General features: G+C 37.8%; 1 protein-coding gene across 1 annotated transcript; it reads right to left on the reverse strand.

Annotated features, from left to right (window-relative positions):
* Positions 1–734: 734 nt before the first annotated feature.
* CCDC110 (coiled-coil domain containing 110) lies at positions 735–22,242 on the reverse strand. Its single transcript, XM_044681652.1, has 9 exons — positions 22,236–22,242; positions 21,656–21,950; positions 21,279–21,555; positions 21,102–21,195; positions 15,590–15,645; positions 11,848–11,913; positions 10,674–10,778; positions 10,506–10,565; positions 735–2,795 (listed from the first exon to the last, which is right to left on the reverse strand). The coding sequence occupies exons 1-9, from the start codon at positions 22,240–22,242 to the stop codon at positions 735–737; spliced, it is 3,021 nt and encodes a 1,006-aa protein (XP_044537587.1).
* Between the last annotated feature and the right edge of the window lie 1,112 nt (positions 22,243–23,354).

Genomic DNA, 23,354 nt, shown 5'->3' on the forward strand with positions numbered 1-23,354 from the left:
GATAAAATGTACATTTTAGACAACAAAAAATTTAATGACTAAATTAATTGGGGGAACAAAGTACATAGACAATTTTCTTATTGGTCACAAATATTTATTATCATTTCTTGAAAGGATGAGAATGATGCAGTTTAAGGTGATATGCCTGGGAGGGAAAAAAAAAAGTTTTCTTTTAAAGTGGGAGTTCTTTTAGAAATTAAATTTTAGGACAATTTAAAGAAAAATCCTAAACACAACATCCCAAAGATCCTTTGCATTGATATAAGTAAAGTAATACGAATTTGATCAGAATGGTAAAATTCTTAAATGAGGCTACTATATATTAAGCTATTTCTTATAATATTAAGTAGCACCTATCTAAAAATTTTCCTCTTATCATGTTGGAGGAGTAGAGGTGCACAAGAGTCTGAGTTCTGCCAAATATTAGCTATGTGATCTTGGGCAGGTCACTTAACCACTTTCAGCCTCAGTTTCCTCATCTGTAAAACAGGAATAAGCACTGCATTGACTGCCTTATCGGACTGTTGATAGAATGTTACCCGCTGTTACTTATCCAATGTTTAGTTTATAAAGCACTTTGTAATCCAATGTAAGTTAATATTATTACTCTAAATGAATGCCTAACTATGTAAATCAAACTTAAATGTAACTATTATCAACTCAATATGATATACATACCTTATGGGTCATGCTCTAAAATATTATTCCTGAAATTAAAATTTTTTTCCTAAGTATCATGAGTCGTCAAAATGGCGTGGTTCACTTCTTGATAAGTAAGTCAGTTGAGTCAGGTTACGACGTTTATTTGAAAATACATCACCTAAGCTAAAGTAATCTTGTTGACGCTGAACTTCAAATTTCAAACTGTCTCTTTCATTTTCTACTGTTCTTAAATAGTTTTCTAAAAGCACTTTGTCTTCAGTTAGCCTACTGATGTTCTTTGCAAATTTTAGATTTTCTTGAGAATGATTCTTTAGTTCTTCTTTTAAAACTTGGTTATCTGACTGAAGACTCTTGACCATTTTGGATAACTTCTCACATTCCTTGTTCATTTCAGACAAACCATTCTTAAAATAGCTAGCTTTGGACTTTGCATTCTGAAGTTCTGCTAGAAACTTCTCTTCTGCATCACATTGGTAGGATTGGATTTTTTCAACCTCTTGCTCTATTATTTGTCTTGCAGCTGTAGATTCTTGTAATGTGGCTTCAAGAGTTAGCTTTTCATTCTTAGTGCTCTCTATCACTTGAAGAAGAGTCTCTTGATCAAATTTTGTTAATCTCTCATTTTCTTTTAGTTCTAGAATTTCCAAATGTCTTGCATTTAGTTCATGCTGGAGTGAGCAGTTTTCTTTCTGAAGTTGGCATGCTTTTCTATCTAGTAACTGTTTATCATTTTGTAACACTGAATAACTTGTTTTCAAAGATTCTATTTCTACTTTCAATCGATTCACTTCACTATTGACAAAACTCATTTTACTTTGAGTTTCCTCTTCCTTAATTTTTAACTGATTTATTAATTCCATCATGCGTTGTATCTCCAAATAGAACTGGCCATTTTTTTCTTCTAGAATTTTATTTACATTTTGGAGTTCACTATATTTCTGTATTATTCTTTTCAGTTCAATAATACATTCTCTACTATCTTCTTCTGATTTACTTAACTTAGCTTGAATGGTTTTCTTGTCTTCAACTAAATCATTAAGTTGCGTTTGGTATGTTGAATTTTTCTGCATTAGCGACTGTATGGTATATACCATGGGTTTTATTTTTGTCTTTAGGTCAAGATTTTCGTTTTCTAATCCTAGTACTTTCTTCTGTACTTCCATAGATTCTTTTAGATAATTCTGTAAATACTGAATTTTTGCAATATACTGATCAGTTACAGGGTTGATTTTTGGTGACTTCTCATTTTCAACCTTTACTGATCCTTGGTATAACTCGAATAATTGATTTTCTTTATCTTTTATTTCATGTTCTGCTTGGTCAATTAATGATGTATCTTTTGAATTTCTAGAATCTGATTGGAAATGTTTAACACATTCAGTGTCAGGAATTTCATAATTATTTTTTTCAGTTCTTTCTTCACTTTGTCTAGCAATATGGTTAACATTTGTTGTATACTCATTCTCAGTTAAACTTTGACAGTTTTGACAATAATTGGTACTAGATTTTGACCTTGTTTCCTCTATTGGAATCAATTTGTTTACTAATGCCTCTAATGCTAAAATTCTCTTTGATTGTGTATCCACATCCACATCATCTACCTTTTCTTTTTTAATACACTTGACTTTTTCCAATTTTGGAGGAAGTACGATATTTGAATAATTACCTTGAATATCTGTAGCATTCTTTAACATATGAAGTTCATTTGCTAGGGCCAGTTCCCTTTCATGTGATCTTTGAAGCTCATCTTTCATTTTTTGTATAGAAAGGCAAACATCATCTAAGGTTCCACCCAGTTCTACTTTGAGAAAAGGCACAGGACTTTTAGATTCCACAGGAGTAGTTGTATTGGCACAAATTTGATTTATGAAAGGTAGAAAACTACATAAATCACTGTGATTCTCGAATAAGTTTGATTTCTCCAGAGTGTTCGTATCTGGGCTTGAAGTTAATCTACTTGTTTGACTTTTCAAAGTTGATGGGTTCTTGAAAGTAACCTGGGATGGAACACTTCGGGAGATATTATTGCCAGCAACAGAATTGGAATTTTCTCCTACAGGATGAATAGTACTGCAATCCCCAAGATGATTCATTTTCTCCTTAGAAAGGGTTTCTTCTGGGTTCTCTGTGGACTAATAGAAAGAGCAAGCTATAAAAAGTAATCATTTGTTCACATGATTGATGACATAAGACTATTTGTGGGGCATTTGTGTAGAAGATGAATTTTGTCCAATTTCACATTCTTATAGCAGAGAAGTCTAATGAAAAGGTAACCTAACTCATCTAGAAAAGGTAAGAAATTATTTTATAGAGCTTAATTTTTGTGGACATCTTATGTGGACATGGTTTACTGATATAACAAAGATAAACAAGAAACCATGATTACCTTCATCCTGTATGCTGTATGCTGCCTACTTATTGGCCAAACTATCTCCCCTCCTTTCATTTAAAATACTTTGCACACTCTAGATAATATAAAATATTTAGGAATCTATTTGCCAAGACAAACACAGGAATTATATGAACATAACTACAAAACACTTTCCACATAATTAAAATTAGATCTAAACAATTGGAAAAACATTTATTGCTCGTGGGTAGAATGAGCTAACACGGTGATTCCAGGTGGGCAGTGATGGCCACACTTTTTTTGTATTACATTCTATTCTTAGTTCAATAAATAGTTTCATAATTTCCAGGGGGGCACTAAGTAATATTTTTCTGGAAAGGGGGTGGTAGGCTAAAAAAATTTGGGAACCACTGAGCTAACATAATAAAAATGACAATCTTACACAAATTAATTTTCTTATTCAGTGCCATACCTATCAAACTACCAAGTAACTTTTTTACTTAATCAGAAAAAATCATAACAAAGTTAATTTGGAAGAACAAAAGATCAAGAATATCAAGGGAAATAATGAAAAAAAATGTGGAGGATGGGGGTCTAGAAGTACCAGATCTTAAACTGTACTATAAAGCAGTGGTCATCAAAACAATATGGTACTGGCTAAGAGACAGAAGGGAGGATCAGTGGAAAAGACTTGGGGTAAATGACCTCAGCAAGACAGTGTATGATAAACCCAAAGATCCCAGCTTTTGGGACAAAAATCCATTATTTTACAAAAACTGCTGGGAAAACTGGAAAACAGTATGAGAGAGAGATTGGATTTAGATCAACATCTCACACCCTACACAAGATAAATTCAGAATGGGTGAATGACATATAAAGAAGGAAATGATAAGTAAATTAGGTGAGCACAGAATAGTACACTTGTCAGATCTATGGGAAAGGAAAGATTTTAAGACCAAGCAAGAGTTAGAAAAAAAATCACAAAAAGTAAAATGAATAATTATATTAAAAACAAACAAAACCAATGCAAACAAAATTAGAAGGGAAGCAATAAATTGGGGAAAAAATCTTTATAACAAAAACCTCTGACAAAGGTCTAATTAGTCAAATTTATAAGGAGCTAAATCAATTGTACCAAAAAAAAAAAAAAAACAAAAAACCAAGCCATTCCCCAATTGATAAATGGGAAATTTTCAGATAAAGAAATCAAAACTATCAATAAGCACATGAAAAAGTGTTCTAAATCTCTAATAATTAGAGAAATGCAAATCAAAACAACTCTGAGGTATCACCTCACACCTAGCAGATCGGCTAATATGACAGCAAAGGAAAGTAATAAATACTGGAGGGGTTGTGGCAAAATTGGGACATTATTGAATTGCTGGTGGAGTTGTGAATTGATCAAACCATTCTGGAAGGCAATTTGGAACTATGCCCAAAGGGCTTTAAAAGACTGCCTGCCCTTTGATGCAGCCATACTACTGCTGGGTTCATACCCCAAAGAGATAATAAAGAAAAGGACTTGTACAAAAATATTTCTAGCCGTGGTGGCAAACATATTTATCTGTGGTGGCAAAAAATTGGAAGATGAGGGGATGCCCTTCGATTGGGGAACAGCTGAACAAATTTTAGTATCTATTGGTGATGGAATACTATTGTGTTAAAAGGAATGATGAACTGGAGGAATTCCATGTGAATTGGAATGACTTCCAGGAACTGATGCAGAGCAAAAGAAGCAGAACCAGGAAAACATTATACACAGAGATGGAAACACTGTGGCCTAATCGAATGTAATGGACTTCTCTACTAGCAGCAATGCAATAATCCAAGACAATTCTGAAGGACTTATGATAAAGAAAGCTATCCACATCCAGAGAAAGAACTGTGGGAGTAGAAACACAGAAGAAAAACAACTGCTTGATCACATAGGTCGATGGGGATATGATTCGGGATGTGATCACCCTAGTGCAAATATCAATAATATGGAAATAGATCTTGATCAATGACACATGTAAAACCCAGTGGAATTACTCGGTGGCTTTGGGAGGGGGGGAAGGAAAGAACATGAATCATGTAACCATGGGGGAAAAAAATTCTAAGTACCCCCCTGAAAACACCTTGCAAATTCTTTAACTATTAGAAATTGTTCTCTAGTTAATATGGGGGACCAGAAAATTGGGAAAAGGGCAAATATTTCATTAAAGCAATAGAAACTCTCCCTAGCCCTCTGGAAAATCCTGAAGCATAGGACAAGTTAGATTGTTGCCTGATTAGTCTAAGTATAGCCAAAAGGAATGGATTGTTGTTGTGTCTGATTTTGGTGTCACATTTTAGGAAGACATAGGAAATGTGACTATAGAGAAGAACATTGGGAATAATTACTTGCCTAGAAAAAGGGAATGTTTAGGGTCTGCTAGTGAATAAATATTTGCTACTAGATGGTGACAACAATGACAAGAAAGAATAGGTGTTAAGCAGAGTTCTGCTTCAAAGCTGGGTTTCCTTTGTGTATTAGATACATACTAGCTGTGTAGTCCCGAGCAAGCCACATCATTTTTCTGAGCCTCAGTTTCTCTTTAAAATGGGGAAATTTTTTTCCCTATATCATGATAAACTCAGAATGGGTGAATGACTTGAATATAAAGAAGGAAACTATAAGTAAATTAGGTGAGCACAGAATAGTATACTTGTCAGATCTATGGGAAAGGAAAGATTTTAAAACCAAGCAAGAGTTAGAAAAAAAAATCACAAAATGTAAAATAAATAATTTTGACTACATTAAACTAAAAAGTTTTTGTACAGAGAAAACCAATGCTCCTAAAAATTAGAAGGGAAGCAACAAATTGGGAAAAAATCTTTATAACAAAAAACTCAGACAGAGGTCCAGTTACTCAAATATATAAGGAGCTAAATAAATTGTACAAAAAATCAAGCCATTCTCCAACTGATAAATGGGCAAAGGACATGAATAGGCTATCTTCAGATAAAGAAATCAAAACTATCAATAAGCACATGAGAAAGTGTTCTAAATCTCTAATAATTGGAGAAATGCAAATCAAAACAACTCTGATGTATCACCTCACACCTAGCAGATTGGCTAAAATGACAACAGGGGATAGTGATGAATGTTGGAGGGGATGTGGCAAAATTGGTACATTAATGAATTGCTGGTAAAGTTGTGAATTGATTCAACCATTCTGGATGGCAATTTGGAACTATGCTCAAAGGACTTTAAAAGACTATATGCCCTTTGATCCAGCCATAGCACTGCTTGGTTTATATCCCAAAGAGACAATAAGGAAAAAGACATGTACAAAAATATTTATAGCTGTGCTCTTTGTGGTGGCAAAAAATTAGAAAATGAGAGAATGTCCTTTGATAGGGGAATGGCTGAACGAATTGTGGAATCTGTGGGTGATGGAATACTATTGTACTCAAAGGAATAAAGAACTGGAGGAATTCCATGTGAACTGGAAAGACCTCCAGGTGTAAGAGGGAGATTTTAGGTATTATAAAGATATATATTGAAGGTGTGGCCACCAGGGATCAATAATTCAGATTGATTCCATAATTAAAATAGACCCAAGTCAGGATCGGGTTTAAGGTAGTTTATTTACAATTAGGAAGGTAGAAGGCAAGGGAAATAGAGAGGGAGAGGCTAGTCCGGGCCTGCAAAGGCCTGGACCTGCAGAGGCCCAGACGGAGAGAGAGGGTTAAAAGGCTAATTAAACTAGATTACATGCCACAAGGCCTTAGCAATCAGAGAGGCAAGAAGCCTACTTAAGGTAGAGAGTCTGGAAAATGCCAAAGTAGGCCAAGGAAGTCAGCCTAACTTACCCACGTGACCATCAGAGTGGAAGCAGCGTGAGGACTCACTGGAGATCCTTCAGCACCAAGTCTAAAGCGGGAATTGCCCCAACAGGAAGTAACCAACATACTTGAAGAGATAGTGTCTCTCATCACTTCCTGTGGGTCCACCTCTAATTCAAGTGGACTAATGGCAGCCTCTACACTGATTTGGACTGCCCAAAGGGCAGTCCCTTCTTCTTGATTTGTTACTTATTGTCAAGTGTGTTTAACTCATCTCCCCTCCTCACTAAGGGAGGTGGGGATGATATTATCTCTGGTGACTAGAGTTTTGACTATGAATGGGCTAGAGCTAATTCCATTTACACACAGGAATTGATGCAGAGTGAAAGGAGCAGAACCAGGAGAATATTGTACACAGAGACTGATACACTGTGGTAAAATCAAACATAATGGACTTCTTTACTAGCAGCAATGCAAGAATCCAAAGCAAGGCTGAGGGACTTATAAGAAAGAAAACTAGCCACATTCAGAGGAAGAACTGTGGGAGGAGAAATATAGAAGAAAAACAACTGCATGAACACATGGGCTGTTGGGGATATTACTGGGGATGTAGACACTAAACAATAACTCTAGTCAAACTATCAATAACACGGAATTAGGTCTTGATCAGTGATACATGTAAAACCCAGTGGAATTGTGCATCGACTAAGGGGGAGGGTTAGGGAGGTTTGGGGGAGAGGGAAAGAACATGAAATATGTAACTATGGAAAAATATTTCAAAATAAAAACTTAAAAAATAAAATAAAATAAAATGGAGAACTTCATCTCCATTTGTTGCTAGGATCAAATAAGATAGTCCATGTAAAGTGATTTGCAAGCCTTTATGCACCATATAAATGTAAGTGATGATGAAGAATACAGGGGGAAAAAAGAGAAAATGATTCAGGATTAGTATTGAAAATGGGAAGTTTAAATGGTGCCATAACTTATTTCTTCACTAACAAAAAATTTATTTAAAGAAGAATGATGACTACCTGATTTCTATTTGACTGGAAGTTAAAACAGGAAGAAACTAGTTTAAATTGAAGTGTAATAAAAAGCCAAATTTAAGGAAAGCTTTTTCGTCAATACAAGTCCTAAAACATTAAGAGTCTGAAAGAGGATGTGGAATTTTTCAAAATCAGAAAGCTTTGCATCTCTAACAACCTGATGTTCTGCTAGTACTTTAAAACTAAGCTTGCCCAAAATCATCTTCCTTAAACATTCCCTTTTCTCAGCTTCCCTATTTCTGTTAAAAGCTTTATCTAGGCTTTAAACTTCTCATATGATGAGTCTTCCATCCCTCTTTTTAACAGTTTCAGCTATAAAATCATGTCAATTTTCCCATATTTCTTATATTCATCCCTCTACCACCAATGACAACTCTAGTCCAGGCCTTCACTACCTCTTATCTAACCTCCAACAGCTGCCTCCTAACTGGTCTTTCTGACGACAGGCTCTTCCCTCTGTTATCTTTCATATAACTGACAAAATAATCTTCCCAAGATTGATCATGTAACTTCCCTCAAAAACTTTCAGTAGTTCCTTAATTGCCCATAGATTAGAAAACAAATTTTTCAGCTCAAACTCCTCCACAATTCGATTCCAACCTACCTTTCCAACTATATTTCATATTTCCCCATTCCAGATTCCTTGATATTTTAGCCAAAATGAACTACTAGCTAGCTTTTCCCCCAAACTAATGTATTAAATCAATATACCATCTCAATGTATTCATCCAAGCCACCCATCCCTGCAATTCATTCCCTACTCATCTCCGCTTTTCAGGAGCCTGATCCCACCTTCTCTGTGAGGCTGTGACTGGCTGGATAGGTGAAAACATTCTCTTCCCTCATAGTATCCCAAAGTATTTTGCCTCAATCCTACTGTTATTATCCCTATTTGTGTACATGTCATTTCTGCCAATAAAACACAACTTTCTTAAAGGCAAATAGCTATTACTTTTTATTTTTGTATTTTCAATGCTCTGAACATATTAGTAGGCACTGGATAAAGCTGTCTCTCTGATTTGAAATCCTCAATGTTTATTGATAGCAATTTATTGAGGACAGCAGTCCTCAATGTTTATAATTTATTATCATTTTCTCAACAATGTTGCACCAAAATTTTTAGGTCCAGAAGGAAATTTTTCAGATAACCACATTTTCTAAGAGATTGCTAGCAAAATGCAGAGCCTACATTGTATTTGTGGAAAAAATGGGTAGAAGCAATCTTCTACTTTGCCATGTATTTACTTTGTTTCTCCATTTTCCCCAATAGAGATGAGATCCAAATAAATTTCCATTAGTTGAGTGAGTGATCTTTAGTACTGGGTAATTCCTGCAATTTTATATTTAATCTAAGGGGACCTTCTATATAAATGAAATGTTTATGGAATTTCAATGGCTGAAAATAATTATTATTGAAGTAACAGAAGTTGAGAGTAAATTGGAAGCTATCTGGAGTAATTTCCAGATTTTTCACTTGGGATTTCCTATACCTTGCATAGAATATTCAGGTGATAGCCATGCATACATACACACACTAATGCAACAAGCTACCTTGATTTTAATTGTGTTTTTACTTATACAAAAGCACCAATGATTATTCTAAATACTGCTTTTGGTCAAATAGATCAGAAATATTCTAGTTATATTATAGAGTTATCATTGGAAACCTGGAGGTAGTGATTGTTCAGATTAGATGTACCATATAAACTGATTTGATTGAAAATAACTATTATAATTTGTCCTTGGAAATAGTTTGCTTCTGTCCCTGTAGAGACAATCTTTGTACTCATTTGGCATCATATTCACTATTAAAGACAATAAATGAACATATTAGAAGGGTATTTCCAGGAAGCTGAAGCCAATTTACTTTGAATGGCTTTGAGTTTGCTATTCCCACCACTGTTTAGAGCTCTAAAAACCTGATTTTCAAAAAGTTGTTTACTTACCAATCCTCTTTATTCCCTATGAAGTTTTCTAACTCTTAGGTTTGGGAAATACAACTTTGACCTTCAGAGGCCATGGTTTTTTTTTTTTTTTTTTTATATTTAGCTAAAAAAAAAAAAAACAAAACAGCTGGCGAATAACTGAAACTTCTGAAAACTCTTAAATAGAACTGCTAGCTTTAGTCACCCCAGACCTATATCCCTGGTCCCAGCTGGCTCTGGGGGTTATTGGAGTCATAGTTATCCCCACAGCAGGGCAGGTGAATTTGGAAATGTCCTGGAATTGGCTTACTGACAAATAGCCTAAATCCTCATTAGACTCAGTCACATATCTAGCAAGCCACTTCCCTATCCATATGTTAAGATGAACACAAAGACTATGACTTCAAGGATATGCTGAAGTTGTATTTCTTAATTTGAAAGAGGTTAGAGCCTTCAGAAGGAATAGAGAGATTTGTAAGCAAATCTTCAGATAGGGAAAAACTTCTCAAATAAGTTCCCTTAGTGGGATGTAAATTCCTTGTGGGCAAGGACTGTTTTATCTTTCAATCCCCAGCATGTAATATAGTGCCTTGCACATAATAGGCTTTTTAGACAATTGATTATAGGAATCATCATAGGGCTCCTATCCACTCAGATAAAAACCAAATCTGACACTCTGGATGGACAAGTTTGTAAGAACTGACTCACCTGCTTAAAGGTATTTTGGCCTTGACTGTCCTTACATAATATTGTGACAATTTGTTCTTCCTATTAAGAAGGGAAGAATCAAGATGAAAATGACCAGTGGAACAATGCTGGCAGACAATTCCCTGAAATTTCAATAAGCTTACAGAAATTATTTGAACCAAAACGTACCCAAAGTTTTTCAACAGGTTTCTTAGTTGCCTTTTCTGTGTTAAACTGTGGACTGTCTACTTCAATAATACTTTTATTCAATATTTCACTAATTTCAGATTGTACCTTAGAAAGGTAAACAAAGAATTTTAGTGTTAATTCATATTCAGAAACTTGTGGATATGCTTGAATATGCTTATAATTACAGTTTTGAAAGGCACCTTTAAAAATGTAGTTCATAAACATTCATTCCCTTCATATGGAAGAACACAAACTCATTGCAAAGCAATATTACTTTTGTTACTTTTCTCCAAAATTATTTGCTTATAAAAATGATTAACATTTAAACACAATGATAAATTTTTATTAAGTCAAATATTTTCTGGATATTCAGTTTTTAGAAAACATTTATATTGCTTTAGAATAAATATGTTAAGGGAGCAGCTGGGTAGCTCAGTGGATTGAGAGCCAGGCCTAGAGATGGGAGGTCCTAGGTTCAAATCTGGCCTCAGCCACTTCCCAGTTGTGTGACCCTGGGCAAGTCACTTAACCCCCATTGCCTACCCTTACCACTCCTCTGCCTTGGAGCCAATACACAGTATGGACTCCAAGACGGAAGGTAAGGGTTTTAAAAAAAAGAATAAATATGTTAAAAGCATAATTTAGCACTGGATAGAACTAATAATTCTTCCATGTCCTATTTTTGAGTTTCTCTTTAATAAGATCTTGGGACCAAGGCAGCATTACAGACATGTAAAAATAAAATTCTGGAATATCTATGCTCTTGATTCAAGTATGACATGAGATTTGTTTCCCTGAAACCAAGAAAGTTTAAGACAAGAATTGTAGTGTAAGCTCCAGATGCCACAGTTTATTTGGCCATTTATTTTCAACTTGATTATTTTATCAAGAAGCTAGAAAAGTCCAGTATCTGCTCAAACAATCATAAGGGCATATTTGGAGCAGCAAAGGGTCTTACAGATCATTTGGTCTAACTCCCTCATTATAAAGATGAGAAAACAGAAGTCCAGAGTATTTAGATGACTTGTCCAAGGTCATATAGGTTGTACAGTAGAGAGTTTTAACTCTAATCCAAGGCCAGATCTCTTCCCACTGAACCACAATGACATTTTATATCTGAATATAATACAGGATTTAGAAAATTAGAAAAAAATGAGAAAAAAACATAACATACCATGCTAACATTCTGTAAAGTTTGCAAACGGAGAGCCTGAAATGATTCCAACTGATGTTGTAGTGCCTATAATTAATTAAAATGAGGATCAAAATTAAATTTCTTCTAGATATAAATCACAGACTTGAAGTTGGAGGAGAGCTTTGAGGTGATCTTGTCTCATCACTTCATTTAACAAACAAGGAAACCAAGGCTCATTAAGAATAAGTGAATAGGGGGTAGCTGGGTAGCTCAGTGGATTGAGAGTCAGGCCTAGAGGCGGGAGGTCCTAGGTTCAAATCTGGCCTCAGACACTTCCCAGCTGTGTGACCCTGAGCAAGTCATTTGACCCCCATTGCCTAGCCCTTACCACTCTTCTGCCTTGGAGCCAATACACAGTATTGACTGCGAGATGGAAGGTAAGGGTTTTTAAATTAAAAAAAAAAAAAAAAGAATAAGTGAACAGCTCAGGGTCCCCTGGGAGTAAAGAGCAGAGCTGTAATTTACATCCAGGTTTTTTGACTTCAAACCTAGTACTCTTTCCAGGATTATTAGTGATTTGTTTAATTATGTTAATCTTTTATTTATTTTGAGAATCCTTCCCTTCCCTCTTAGAGTTCATACTCTGTATTAGTTCCAAGACAGAAGAAAGGGCTAGGCAATGGGGCTTAAGTGATTTGCTCAGGATCACAGAGCCAGGAAGTGTTTGAGGTCAAATTTGAACCCAGGACCTCCCGTCTATCCACTGAGCCACCTAGCTAACCAATGGATTATTTATTTATAGAGCATTTATATTGATAAATGAACCAGAGCTAAAAGTTGCCTGTTAGTGTGTCAGGGACAAACTCTCTGACCACTGGGACTCTATAACCATAACCAGTTGATCAGTAAGCACTTTTACTATATGCCAGGCACTATGGTTAGTGGCAGAGACACAAACAAAACATCTCAACCTTCAAGGAACTTACATTCTAATGGAGGAGACAAGCCAAAGCTATGTCATCTATACAAGACACATACAAACTAAATACAAAGTAACTTTGGAGGAGGCCCCAGGAAAGGCTTCCCACACTAAGTAGTACTTAGGAGGAGTCTCAAAGATAACTAAGGACTCCAAGAAGTAGGTTATGAGCGGGAACATCCTAGACATGGAGGAAGCCAGTGAAAAAGCTTGGAGATAGGTAAACTGCATGGGACCAATCAAAGACGTGCTGGTGTGGCTAGACGATAGCAATTTGGAGGAGAGTAATAGGAAATGTTACAATTGCCAAGATGGGGAAAGACTGTGAAGAGCTTCAAACAGCCAGAGTAGCTTATTTTGGAACCTCGAGGGAACAAATTACAGCTGGAGCATATTTACTCTGGCAATTATGTGGAGACTTGATGGGGGTGGGTATGAGAGGGGCAGAGGACAGATTGAAGACTTAAGGGCCAAGACATCCAAGAGAAGGCTGTTGTCTATAAGAACCCTAATGGCTGGAGGGGCAGAGAGAGATCCTATTAGAAATTATGGAGATGTAAATGACAAGATTTGACAACTGATTAACTATGGAAGGTAAATAAGAGTGCTCACTTAATGATGATGTCAAGATCATGAACCTAAGTGACTGGAAGAACGAGGTACCTTTGACAGTTAACAGGGAAGGAAGTCTGGAGATCAGGGTTTGCAGGTAAAGATCATGATTTCTGGTTTGACCTTTTTGAGTTTGAGATAGCTATGGGATATCCAGCTCCAGGTCATTTGTGAAGCAGAACTGGAGCTCAGCAAAAGGTTTAGGGTTAGATATAGAAGTCTGAGCATCATCTGCTCAGATAATAAATGAGCCCTCAGAAGCTGAAGAGATCAAATGAAAGAGTATATCGAGAAAAGAAAAGGCCCAGGACAGTGCCTTGGAGAACACCTACAATTGATGGTATGGCACAGGTGACACTCCAGCAGAGAAGAATAAGGCATAGACAGACATGTAGAGAAGAAACAAGAGCAATACCATAAAGACCCAGAAAAAGGAGAGTATCCAAGTGGAGAAAGTGGACAACAGGGTCAAATAGTGCAGAGGCACTTTCAGTGAATGATTGCATTTTTCTCATAAGTATGAGACAAGGTTCTCAACTATGACACAAGAGAGTTTCTGTGGGAGTTTGGAAGAAGAGCAAGTCTGAAGGCAAGGCTAATTAGTTCTCAGCCTTCAGCTGAGGGCCTCATGATGAATAAAGCAAAGGCTCTAGCCACGAAGTCTCTTTTAAGACAGGGGTCTCTCCGGAGGCTAGTCCCTCCAGAATGCCAGGAAAGGGAGTCAGCCTTTTCACTCACCCATGTGGTAGTCCTAAGGGAAGGTCCAAGAGCTGCCTCACCAATGTCAGAGTCTCAGGTCCACAAAGCAAATCTTTCACCAGCCTCCAACTCAAACTCCAACTGGAACTCAAACTCTGAACTCCAAAGAAGTCCCCCTCACAGGAAGTTACAACTGCTTTTAAAGACACTTCTTTGCATCACTTCCTGTGCCTTCCTCCACTTTACGTGGACCAATTTGCAGTCTCAGAATTTTCTTAGGACTGCCCAGGGCGCAGTCAGTTGTTTCTGATTTGTCACCCACTTTTAGCACATGTGGGTTATAGACCTCCCCCCACTCAAGTGTAAAAGTGGGTGTAAACACTTCTGGTGATTAAATCTAAAAGTGGGCAAGGGAGAGTTAATCCCATCTTCACAGTAATAATGTCAGAAGCCAGAGCATTAAGAAAGTGGAAATAGAGGAACTGAATGTTAGCTGCTTTGGATGAAGGGATAAAAGAAATAGGGTTATTATCTGATAGGAATGGTAGGATCTAGTAGGGTTTTCTTGAGAATGGGGGAGATTAAAGTAGTCAGAAGGGAATTATCCAGTAAGGAGACTAAAGATGAAAAAAAGATGGAATAATAGTGGGGGCTATCTGTTGGAAAGGAATGGAATAAATGGGATCAAGTGGATACGTGTAGAGAGGCTGGCCATGAAAAGGGAAAAGGCTGCAAGCCCTTCATCTGAAACCAAAGAAAAGAAAGAAATAGTGGTGGATTCATCAAGGGATTGTGAAGTGAAGAGGAAGGAAGAAAAAGCTTTCAGTGAATGACTACATTTTTCTCAACTATGACACAAGGAACTGTGGGAGTTTAGAAGAAGAGAACATCTGAAAAAGATTTTGTGGCAAATGGGACAGAGATCAATTAGGAAGGAGCAAAAGGATTGCTTTGCGACAGTGAAGGCCCAGGCTTGAAATCAGATAACACATTTATGATGAACCTAATCTGCAAGGCCACATGGCACCATTCAGCAGCACATGAATAGACCAGAGAGGTAGAAGTGTTACAGGATTGGGAATTATTAAGTTGGGACTGGCAACAGGACAATAGAGCAAGTGATTTGAGAACAGAAAACAGTATAGAGTTGAACTAGTTGCCTAAACAGTCAGGATTAGGAAATGTGGTGAGTATAGCCATAATAGGGGTCATAGCTTGTGAAAAACTGAGAGATGCAGAGATTGGAGGTCATGGTAATGACAGTTTAGGAGTAAATAATAGGGAGTGGAATGAGAGGAGAGAATATTCATGAAACTTTAGCATATTCACAGTCATTGAAGTGGAACCCTTACGATGGCAAGATCAAATTTTCAAGTGTCTGAAGCAAAAAATTAAAAAAAGGAAAATGTTATATATAGAGCTACCTGCAACCATATTCAATATAAATCCTGAAAAAAGAATGGGTTTTGAAATAACGTGAAATTAACTCACTTTTAACGCAGACTGTGGCTGGTTTTGATTTTCTGTTTCTGTTATAGTGGCATGTTCTACAAAGCAAAAATAATAGACTCTGTAATCTAGCTCTTACACTGCATTTCATTGCCTATATGATAGGGAAGACTCTAATGAAAGTCCTAAGGATCACGACAAATTCTGAACAAAGAGTAAAGAGGCCAGCAATAGGTATTTGGTAGGTGTTCATAATATACTTGTTGCATGATAACTTTAAAAGAGCATAACAAGGAAAAACTGAGGAGTATTTCTACTTTGGCAGAAAATTGTTAACATATGTAATAGGCTGGAAACATCACAAAACACAATTAAAATAATTTGGGAACTCAAAACTTTAAAAAAATATATTTTTGGTATATTTAAAATATTCTGACAACAGTTTCAGTCACTTCAACAATGATTTCAATAGCTATCTCACAAGTTGCAAAAAGGCCAGCCACCTATTCTTCCCTAGAGAAAGCATCTCTGTAATGCAGAATACATGACTGCAATACATAATCATAATCTCTGGAGCTGGAGTAGATCATCACAGTATCTTAAAGAGTCCTAGGATATATTTAAGCAATATCCATTCTTCACTGTCACTCAAATGTACAACCCCATACTATGCACAGGGGGGAAGTAGCAGACATGGTCTCTGACCTCAAGAAGCTTACAATCACTATGGCAAACAAGATGAACAAGTCAAGTCAATAAGCATTTATTAAGTGAATATTATATGCAAGGCACAGTGGTAAATGCTGGAGATAACAAAGAAAGGCAAAAACCCCACCCCAGTTTCTGTACTCATGGAATTCATAGTAAATGGGGGAGACAACATATATACAACAATATACAAACAATATAATGATCTATATTTAAACAAACATGTACATATATACCCACGTGTATATGTGTATGCATATACAATATATAATGAATTGGAGACATACTGGAGAAAACATAGTCATAAAACAAAAATTAAATTTAACAAGCTAAAAACAAAGCACAAACAATGGGCTGATCAGTACAGGGAGGATTTTAAGAAAATGAAGAGAAAGTATCTTGAAGTGCTCTGTATGTCAGATCTGTGCCGGTAATATGGAGATCCCCTTGGGTGCTGTGGTTCAAAGCCTGTCCATACCTCTACAGTTCCCATCAGGTCACAGCTCCTAGACTTAATCCACCATTACCCCCTCCTTTACTTTGGTCTCTGATAAGGCCAGCCTCTCTACACGTATACCCTTGATTCCATTCACTCCCATCTTTTCTAGCAGATAGTCCCCACTTTCATTCCATTGTGTTCACCCTACAAGATCAGCCCAGTTTTCTCCCAGTCATGGAGTCTCTGAGCATAACTTTTATGCTGCTTCTCCTATAGAATTTTTTAATTGTAGGGCTCTAGACTGTTCATCCCTGCCAGGTACTTTTCTATGGCCCTGTGGGTATTTGTATCCTTTACCAAGATTCACAGCCATATATTTTATAATTAAGTTATCAAGGACACAGACCCATTGACATATACTCCCAAGGATTCTGACACTTGCCACTACCTACCTATATGCTCTGGTGTACTGGTTTCTCTTCCCCATGCAGAGACTACTATGGGCTCAGAAAAATGTCACTCCTCTCTCAGGATGACAGGGACTGTCAGCAGGGTCTTAACATGCTAAACTAGCATTTGATTAACTAGTACTAGATCCTAGGCTCTTGAAATTTCTCCAGCTGGCTGTATAGGTAGGGGACATCTGCCCTTTCCAAGCCCTGAAACATTCTCCCTGTGCATTCAAAATTCAGTTCACTCACTCTGAACCCAGAATGTGTTTTGAGGTTCCAAATTAAGATGTCCTTACATAAACATAATCAAGGACCAGATAGTGAGCTGCATGCCAAACAATGATTGTCCACTTTAAGGTCTTGACCCTTTATGGCTAAGGATGCTGTCTGCCTTTCACCAGGATTCTAAGCCCCAACAAAATGTTGATAAAGTTTTTAAATTAATGATTTCTAATGATACAGGACAGCATACAAGAAACCCTCCATGCTTACTGGTCTGTGATTTGAAGTTTCAAATACCTGAGATTTTTTTCTGTTAACCCTTTAGCAATAACTTTTATTGAACCCTCATGGTATAATTATAGCTGTTGACAAACATGAAGGGGATAGTGGATGGTATATGCTTTCACTGTTGAGTCCATTTATTGTGTTTCCTCCTAAACTGGGTAAGGGTAGAAAAATGGATTATATGGACTACAGAGGATTAGGGTGAGCTGTCCAGCCTAGGAAGTTGAGGGAGAAAAATTCAGTCAATTATAGAGATTCTTTTGAAGTTTAAAAAACACACCAACTCCTCCCCTCCAACTATTTTGAAATAAAAACCACTCCTTTAACATTAAGCCTCATATACACTTTGCATAAGATAATTTAATTAAATAATTCTAGGGATGAGTACTGAATTAAAATATTGATAATATGTATAAAAATATTGATAAAAATATTGATCATCAAAGGGTAGGACAAAGGCACAGATCATTGCAGTATTAGAAACTTGGCAAACCTCAACTGTTCCCAGACCAATTCAGTTTCCCCAGTTTAGGCTAGTTCAGTCCAGCCTTGTCTCTCCATCTATAACTTGTATTTATTCTATCAGAAAAAAGGAAGGAAAGAGAGAAAGGAAGAGAAATAAGGTACATGCAAGAACATTATCCTTTCCCTCTCCTTTATTATTAATATTTGAAGGAAAATTTGAACAAATGCCTTCTTGAATTCTGAGAGCCTTCTGTGTTTTATTATCTTAGTTCAGGGAAAGGAGGAAGGGGAATAAGTATTTATATAGTGCCTACTATGTGCCAAGTACTGTGTTAAGTACTTCTACAAATATCTCATTTGATTATCACAACAGTAAGGTAGGTTCTATCATCGTCACCCCTTTTTACAGTTGAGGAAAATGAGGCAAACAGAAGCTAAGTGATTTGCCTAGTTACACTGATAATGTCTGAGGCTAGATTTTGAATTCAGGTCTTTCTGAATCTAAGCCCAGCACTCTCTCTACTGTGCCACTCACCAGATGCCTCGTATTTCGATAAAGATTATATTAAAACCACCAATTTAAACTAATTATGGAAAGGCCAGTTTGAATTAGTCAAATTTGGAAAAAAGCAATTTTACTGTACAAATTTCTGTAAAATCATATGTTAAATAAAGTTGGGTCGATTAAATAATATTTTAAATATGTTAGCGTTTTTAAAAAAGGAATCCTGTAAATAATTTTACAAATTCAAGTATAATTATACTTTTGGTATATAGATTAAAAAAATTTTCTCTTAGATTTATTCATGGTAAGGGACACCTCTGTTTCATAGAATCAGAGCTGACTGGAACCTTGGAGAATATCTAGCCCTGGGGCTCTTAATCTGTGTCATAAAACACTTTAACAGTCGGGGTGAAGCCTGTAGGCTTCTCCCAATATTTTTATAAAAAGTAAACAAAGGATTACAATAAAAACTATAGGTTTGTGAAAATAAAGATATACTTTTTTTCCTATCCAAATTCCCAGATGCTCTGAAAATTTCCACACACCACAGATTGATCTTTGATTTAGACCACCCCCTCATTTTGTTGAGGAAGAAATTAAGGTCTATAGGAGCTAAATAACTTGCCCAAGTGTATCACAAAGTGGTAAGCAGTGATTGGGATGTAAACTCACATGCTCTGACTCTAATCCAGCACTCTTTTCACCGTACTTGGTTGCTTCTTCAAACACTGCTTAATACTTCACGTGTAGTAACAACTAAGGGTTAGATAGTTGTGGAGATAGTTGTGGAATGAATTATAAGACTCTGAAACTACAATATTAAGGAATGAATTTTAAAAGGTGTTCCTGAAGAGCTTGTAGTTATTTGCAAAGTTTCTTCTCACTTCTCTTTCATATTTTTACACAATAAATGTATATTATGAAGAGAAGTTTTGTTTAGGAAAGGTAAACTTCAGCCCCACTACTCTATTCAAAATTTGTGATAATTTGGGTAAGTAGAGTCTGAATGAGATTTTGCTAAATTACTTTCATATAGGTGTTATTTAATATCAAAAAAGTTAAAATTTTCTTTAAAAAGGAAAAGGTAAAAGACATGCAAAAACATCTTTCTGGTCCCCGAGATTGGATTACTAGCAATAGGTCTTTGGAATCATAAAGAAATGGAGCCAGCACTCATGGAACTTTGCCACAAGAACAAGAGAAGAAACCACCACTTCCCAACAAATACAAAAAGATCTGTCTCAGTTTCTTCCTTCAGAAATGAATTTTGTTTGCACACGACTGAAAGTGGCGTTTATTATCTATGGTTTCCAATACAAACACGGACATCAATGAGTGACAAGGAAAACATTCACAGAAATAGAGGTTTTTGTGCCTGGAGTTGTTGGGCATAAGGTGCCATTACTTTGGAAAATAATTAATTTTGATGGGTACCTTCTGCTCCTAATTACTAACTCAGCATTTCAGAAAAATAAATTTGAGTCTCTTTGGGATATGCCCATAAATAGCTGAGGCTCCCCAGTTTGTGCTGGAATATCCCAACCCAGTCAACTTCTGAGATCCCTAATCACACCGCATTCAATTCACCACATTGGGCAAATACGCATAGCTAGTTAAGGGTGAGAGCAGAGAGTTGTACTTCATCTAGGACTTTGTCAAAGCTGTGTTTGGAAAGATGTCCTTGAGATTCTTTCAATGATGTAAGGAGTAAGGTGGGCCACTTAATTCATTTTGATTCAATTCACCTGAACATATATAAGCCTACTCAGGCTACAAAGGAAAAAAAGAGACAAGAGGAAGAGTTGTACTTTGGAAAGATGTCATTGAGATCTTGGCAAGAATGCAAAAAGTGGGATGGGCCACTTAACTGCTTGATTCAACTAGAATTAGAAATACACTTATAAAGGTCTATAAATCTTATCGGTCCTGGAGACTACTTAGATGACAAAAACAAAACTACCCAGTTTTATAAGTATTGGGGACATCAAAGGGGGAAATAATAATTACTAAAGTCCTGGCCTATTAGTCTAGCATACTTTGGTTGTCTGGAGAGAAAAACTCCACAAAGTCCTTCTGATGTAAGAGATGGTGGGAATAACAAGGTGAAAACAAAAAACACAGCACCCTGGCCCTCAAGGTGCACTTGTTTTAGGTTCAGAGAGGCACAAAAGCTGCTCGATCACAAAAATCCTCAAAAGAATGAAGAACTAAATTTAGGGTGCCCGATGAGAGGAAGGCTTCTTCAAAGCAGGCAAGGATGGGTAAGAAGGGGAGGAGGCACTCATATTACCTTTCCTTCGCTGTCCATTCCTACCTGGCTTCTGGGTGGATTTACTGGGGATTTCCAAGAAATCCAGGTGGAAAGGATGCATAGCATCCATCCTAGAAGTGGGAGACTCAGCGACTTCGGTCACCTTGGAAAGAAAGAGGGGGAGGGGGTGTGGCCTCAAAAAGTCCAGGGAGGGCAGATTTTTTTACCTTTTGTTTGTCCACTGCTCTCCTTTCCCCCCTCAGAAAGATTTAGGTGCCTAGACACAGAAAGGAGAAAAGACGCAACTTCCCTTTTCTGTAACTGAACCGCAGTCCGCTGAGCGGTTTACGGAAATCGAACTCATCTTTTCCCTGCGGGAATGTGAGAGGGTGGGAAATCCCTGCGGCTGGCGCGCCAGACCGCCACTGGAGGGCGCTGTGGGACCGCCCGGCAGCCGCGGCGGTGGCAGGGCAGGCAGGCGGCTCATGCTCTCCTAGGGGAATCTGGGAAGCAACCCTGAAATCGGAGGCCGTGCCTACGCGAGAGACCAGGCCGCTGCCGCCGGCCCTAGACTGGATCCCGAGGCTGGAAGAAGCCGGCCAGGATCGTCCCCCAGCCCAGGCCGCCCGCTGTCCCCCGTCCCCCGCCCCGCTCCTTTCGGGCCTCTTCCCGCGGAAACCCCTGGAATGCTGGGAGGAAAGTTATGAGGGACGCCCGTCTAGTCCTAGCTCCCTAGCAGCCCAAACCTCCCTAGCCTCCCTTTCTTATTCGGAGCTCTCACCCGGGATCATCTCGGGTTCCCCCAGCCCAACCCCCCAACCGCCTCTCCCCGCGCATCCCTGCCCCCACTTCGTATCTCCCCACCGCAGCGCGTTGCCGAGGGAATTCGGCATAGCTCGCGTGGAATAGAGTGTCCGGCCTCTGCCCTGCGCATGCTCCCCAAAGGCATCTCCAGGGCCGCCGCGTGGGATAACCCCGGGGGTGGGGGTGGGGGGTGGAAGAGGGGCGCTCGACAGCGGAGCTCAGTTTACAATCTGCGCATGCTCCCTCGCGCCTCCAGCGCTGCTTTAGTGTACCTTGGGCAAGAGGGAGCTGGAGGTTTAGAATTCAGCTTTCGTTCTGCGCGTGCCCCTTCTACTTTCGCCAGAACTTAACCTTGTGCTTATAGTTAAGTAATAATTGTTCCAACATATTCCATAATATTATTGTATCTCTTCAAGTCTGTGCTGTCCCAGTCCAATCTTGTCTCTCGCCTCATTGCGCCTGTATGAGGCGATCGCGGGGCTCTGGGCGGGGCTGGTATGGTTAGAGGGGTACGGGGAGGGGGACCCTGGGCGGGGCTGGTGTGGTTAGAGGGGTACGGGCCATGGCTCTGGATCCAGGCCTGCAAATGTCTCCTCAATGGGGTCTTGACCAAGGCATCTCACCACACTGGGTCTCAGTTTCCTCGGCTGTTAAGTCATTGCAAGATCTGGGGCTAGGATAGTGTAGTGGCTGTGGAATTGGTGGGGTTGGGGTCTGAAACCCCCTTATTTACCAGTACACAGGCCAACAAGAGTTAAGAGGAATCCAGAATTAGACTTAAACTTATTAATCCAAATGTGCAGAAAATGATACTACTCTAAAAGAAAGAGATAATAATTGTAAAGTACTTAGCTCAGTGCCAGTTACATAGTGCTATACAAATATTAGCTTTTACTATTATTATTTCAAAAATTGGCTATATTTATTTTGTGTATACAAGGCATCCTGAAAGTACCAATGCCATTTAAGGTTTAATAGCTTATATTTAGCTTTAATAGCATTTATTTATTTAATTGTTTCTGACCTTTCATGATCCCATTTGAAGTATTTTACAGATGAGGCAAACAGGAATAAGTGATTTTCCCAGTGTCACACAGCTTTTAAGTTGAGTTGGATTTGAACTCAGGAAGATGAGGTTTCCTGACTTCAGGTCTGGTGTTTTATCCACTGTGCCACCTAGTTGCCCCAATAGCCTATGTATATGCTATTAGATATGCATATAGTCATTAAAGATAAATTTAAACTATCAAACTGCTACATTTCTACATATTATATGTATATACATATGGACCCATATGCATACACATACATATATATATATATATTTAATATATTTGTGTACATATTGTTCCCTGCAGCACCACCCACAAGCTCTTGGTGAGCAATTCACTTTTTGTCTTTGTATTTCTAGCTCCTAGCCCTGAACCTACCTCATGACTAGAGCTCTTATAAATGTTTGTGGATTGATTAGGTACTTCATCATTCAAAACTATCTAGGATCACAAAGGTTTCCAATGGAAATGGCAGAGTTTCCCAATTTTCTCATACCCTTAAACCTAGGTTATCACATAAGGTTCTGTCCTTGGCATTCTCTGCTATCCCTTGTTGTTCTTCTCTATTCCAATGCCTTCCCTCTTCATCTCTATTGAGATAATTCTCAAGTTTATCTCTTCCTA

The sequence above is a fragment of the Gracilinanus agilis genome, chromosome 6 (genome assembly GCF_016433145.1).
Source record: "Gracilinanus agilis isolate LMUSP501 chromosome 6, AgileGrace, whole genome shotgun sequence".
Classification (NCBI taxonomy): domain Eukaryota; kingdom Metazoa; phylum Chordata; class Mammalia; order Didelphimorphia; family Didelphidae; genus Gracilinanus; species Gracilinanus agilis.

What these genes read in the sequence shown, in the direction of transcription:
- CCDC110 (XM_044681652.1), bottom strand. An exon ending in GGAACCCGAGATGATCCCGG is followed by an intron (nt 21,556 to 21,655) that starts GTGAGAGCTCCG and finishes CCAGCATTCCAG; the next exon opens with GGGTTTCCGCGGGAAGAGGC. An exon ending in AACCTGTTGAAAAACTTTGG is followed by an intron (nt 10,566 to 10,673) that starts GTACGTTTTGGT and finishes CCTTCTTAATAG; the next exon opens with GAAGAACAAATTGTCACAAT.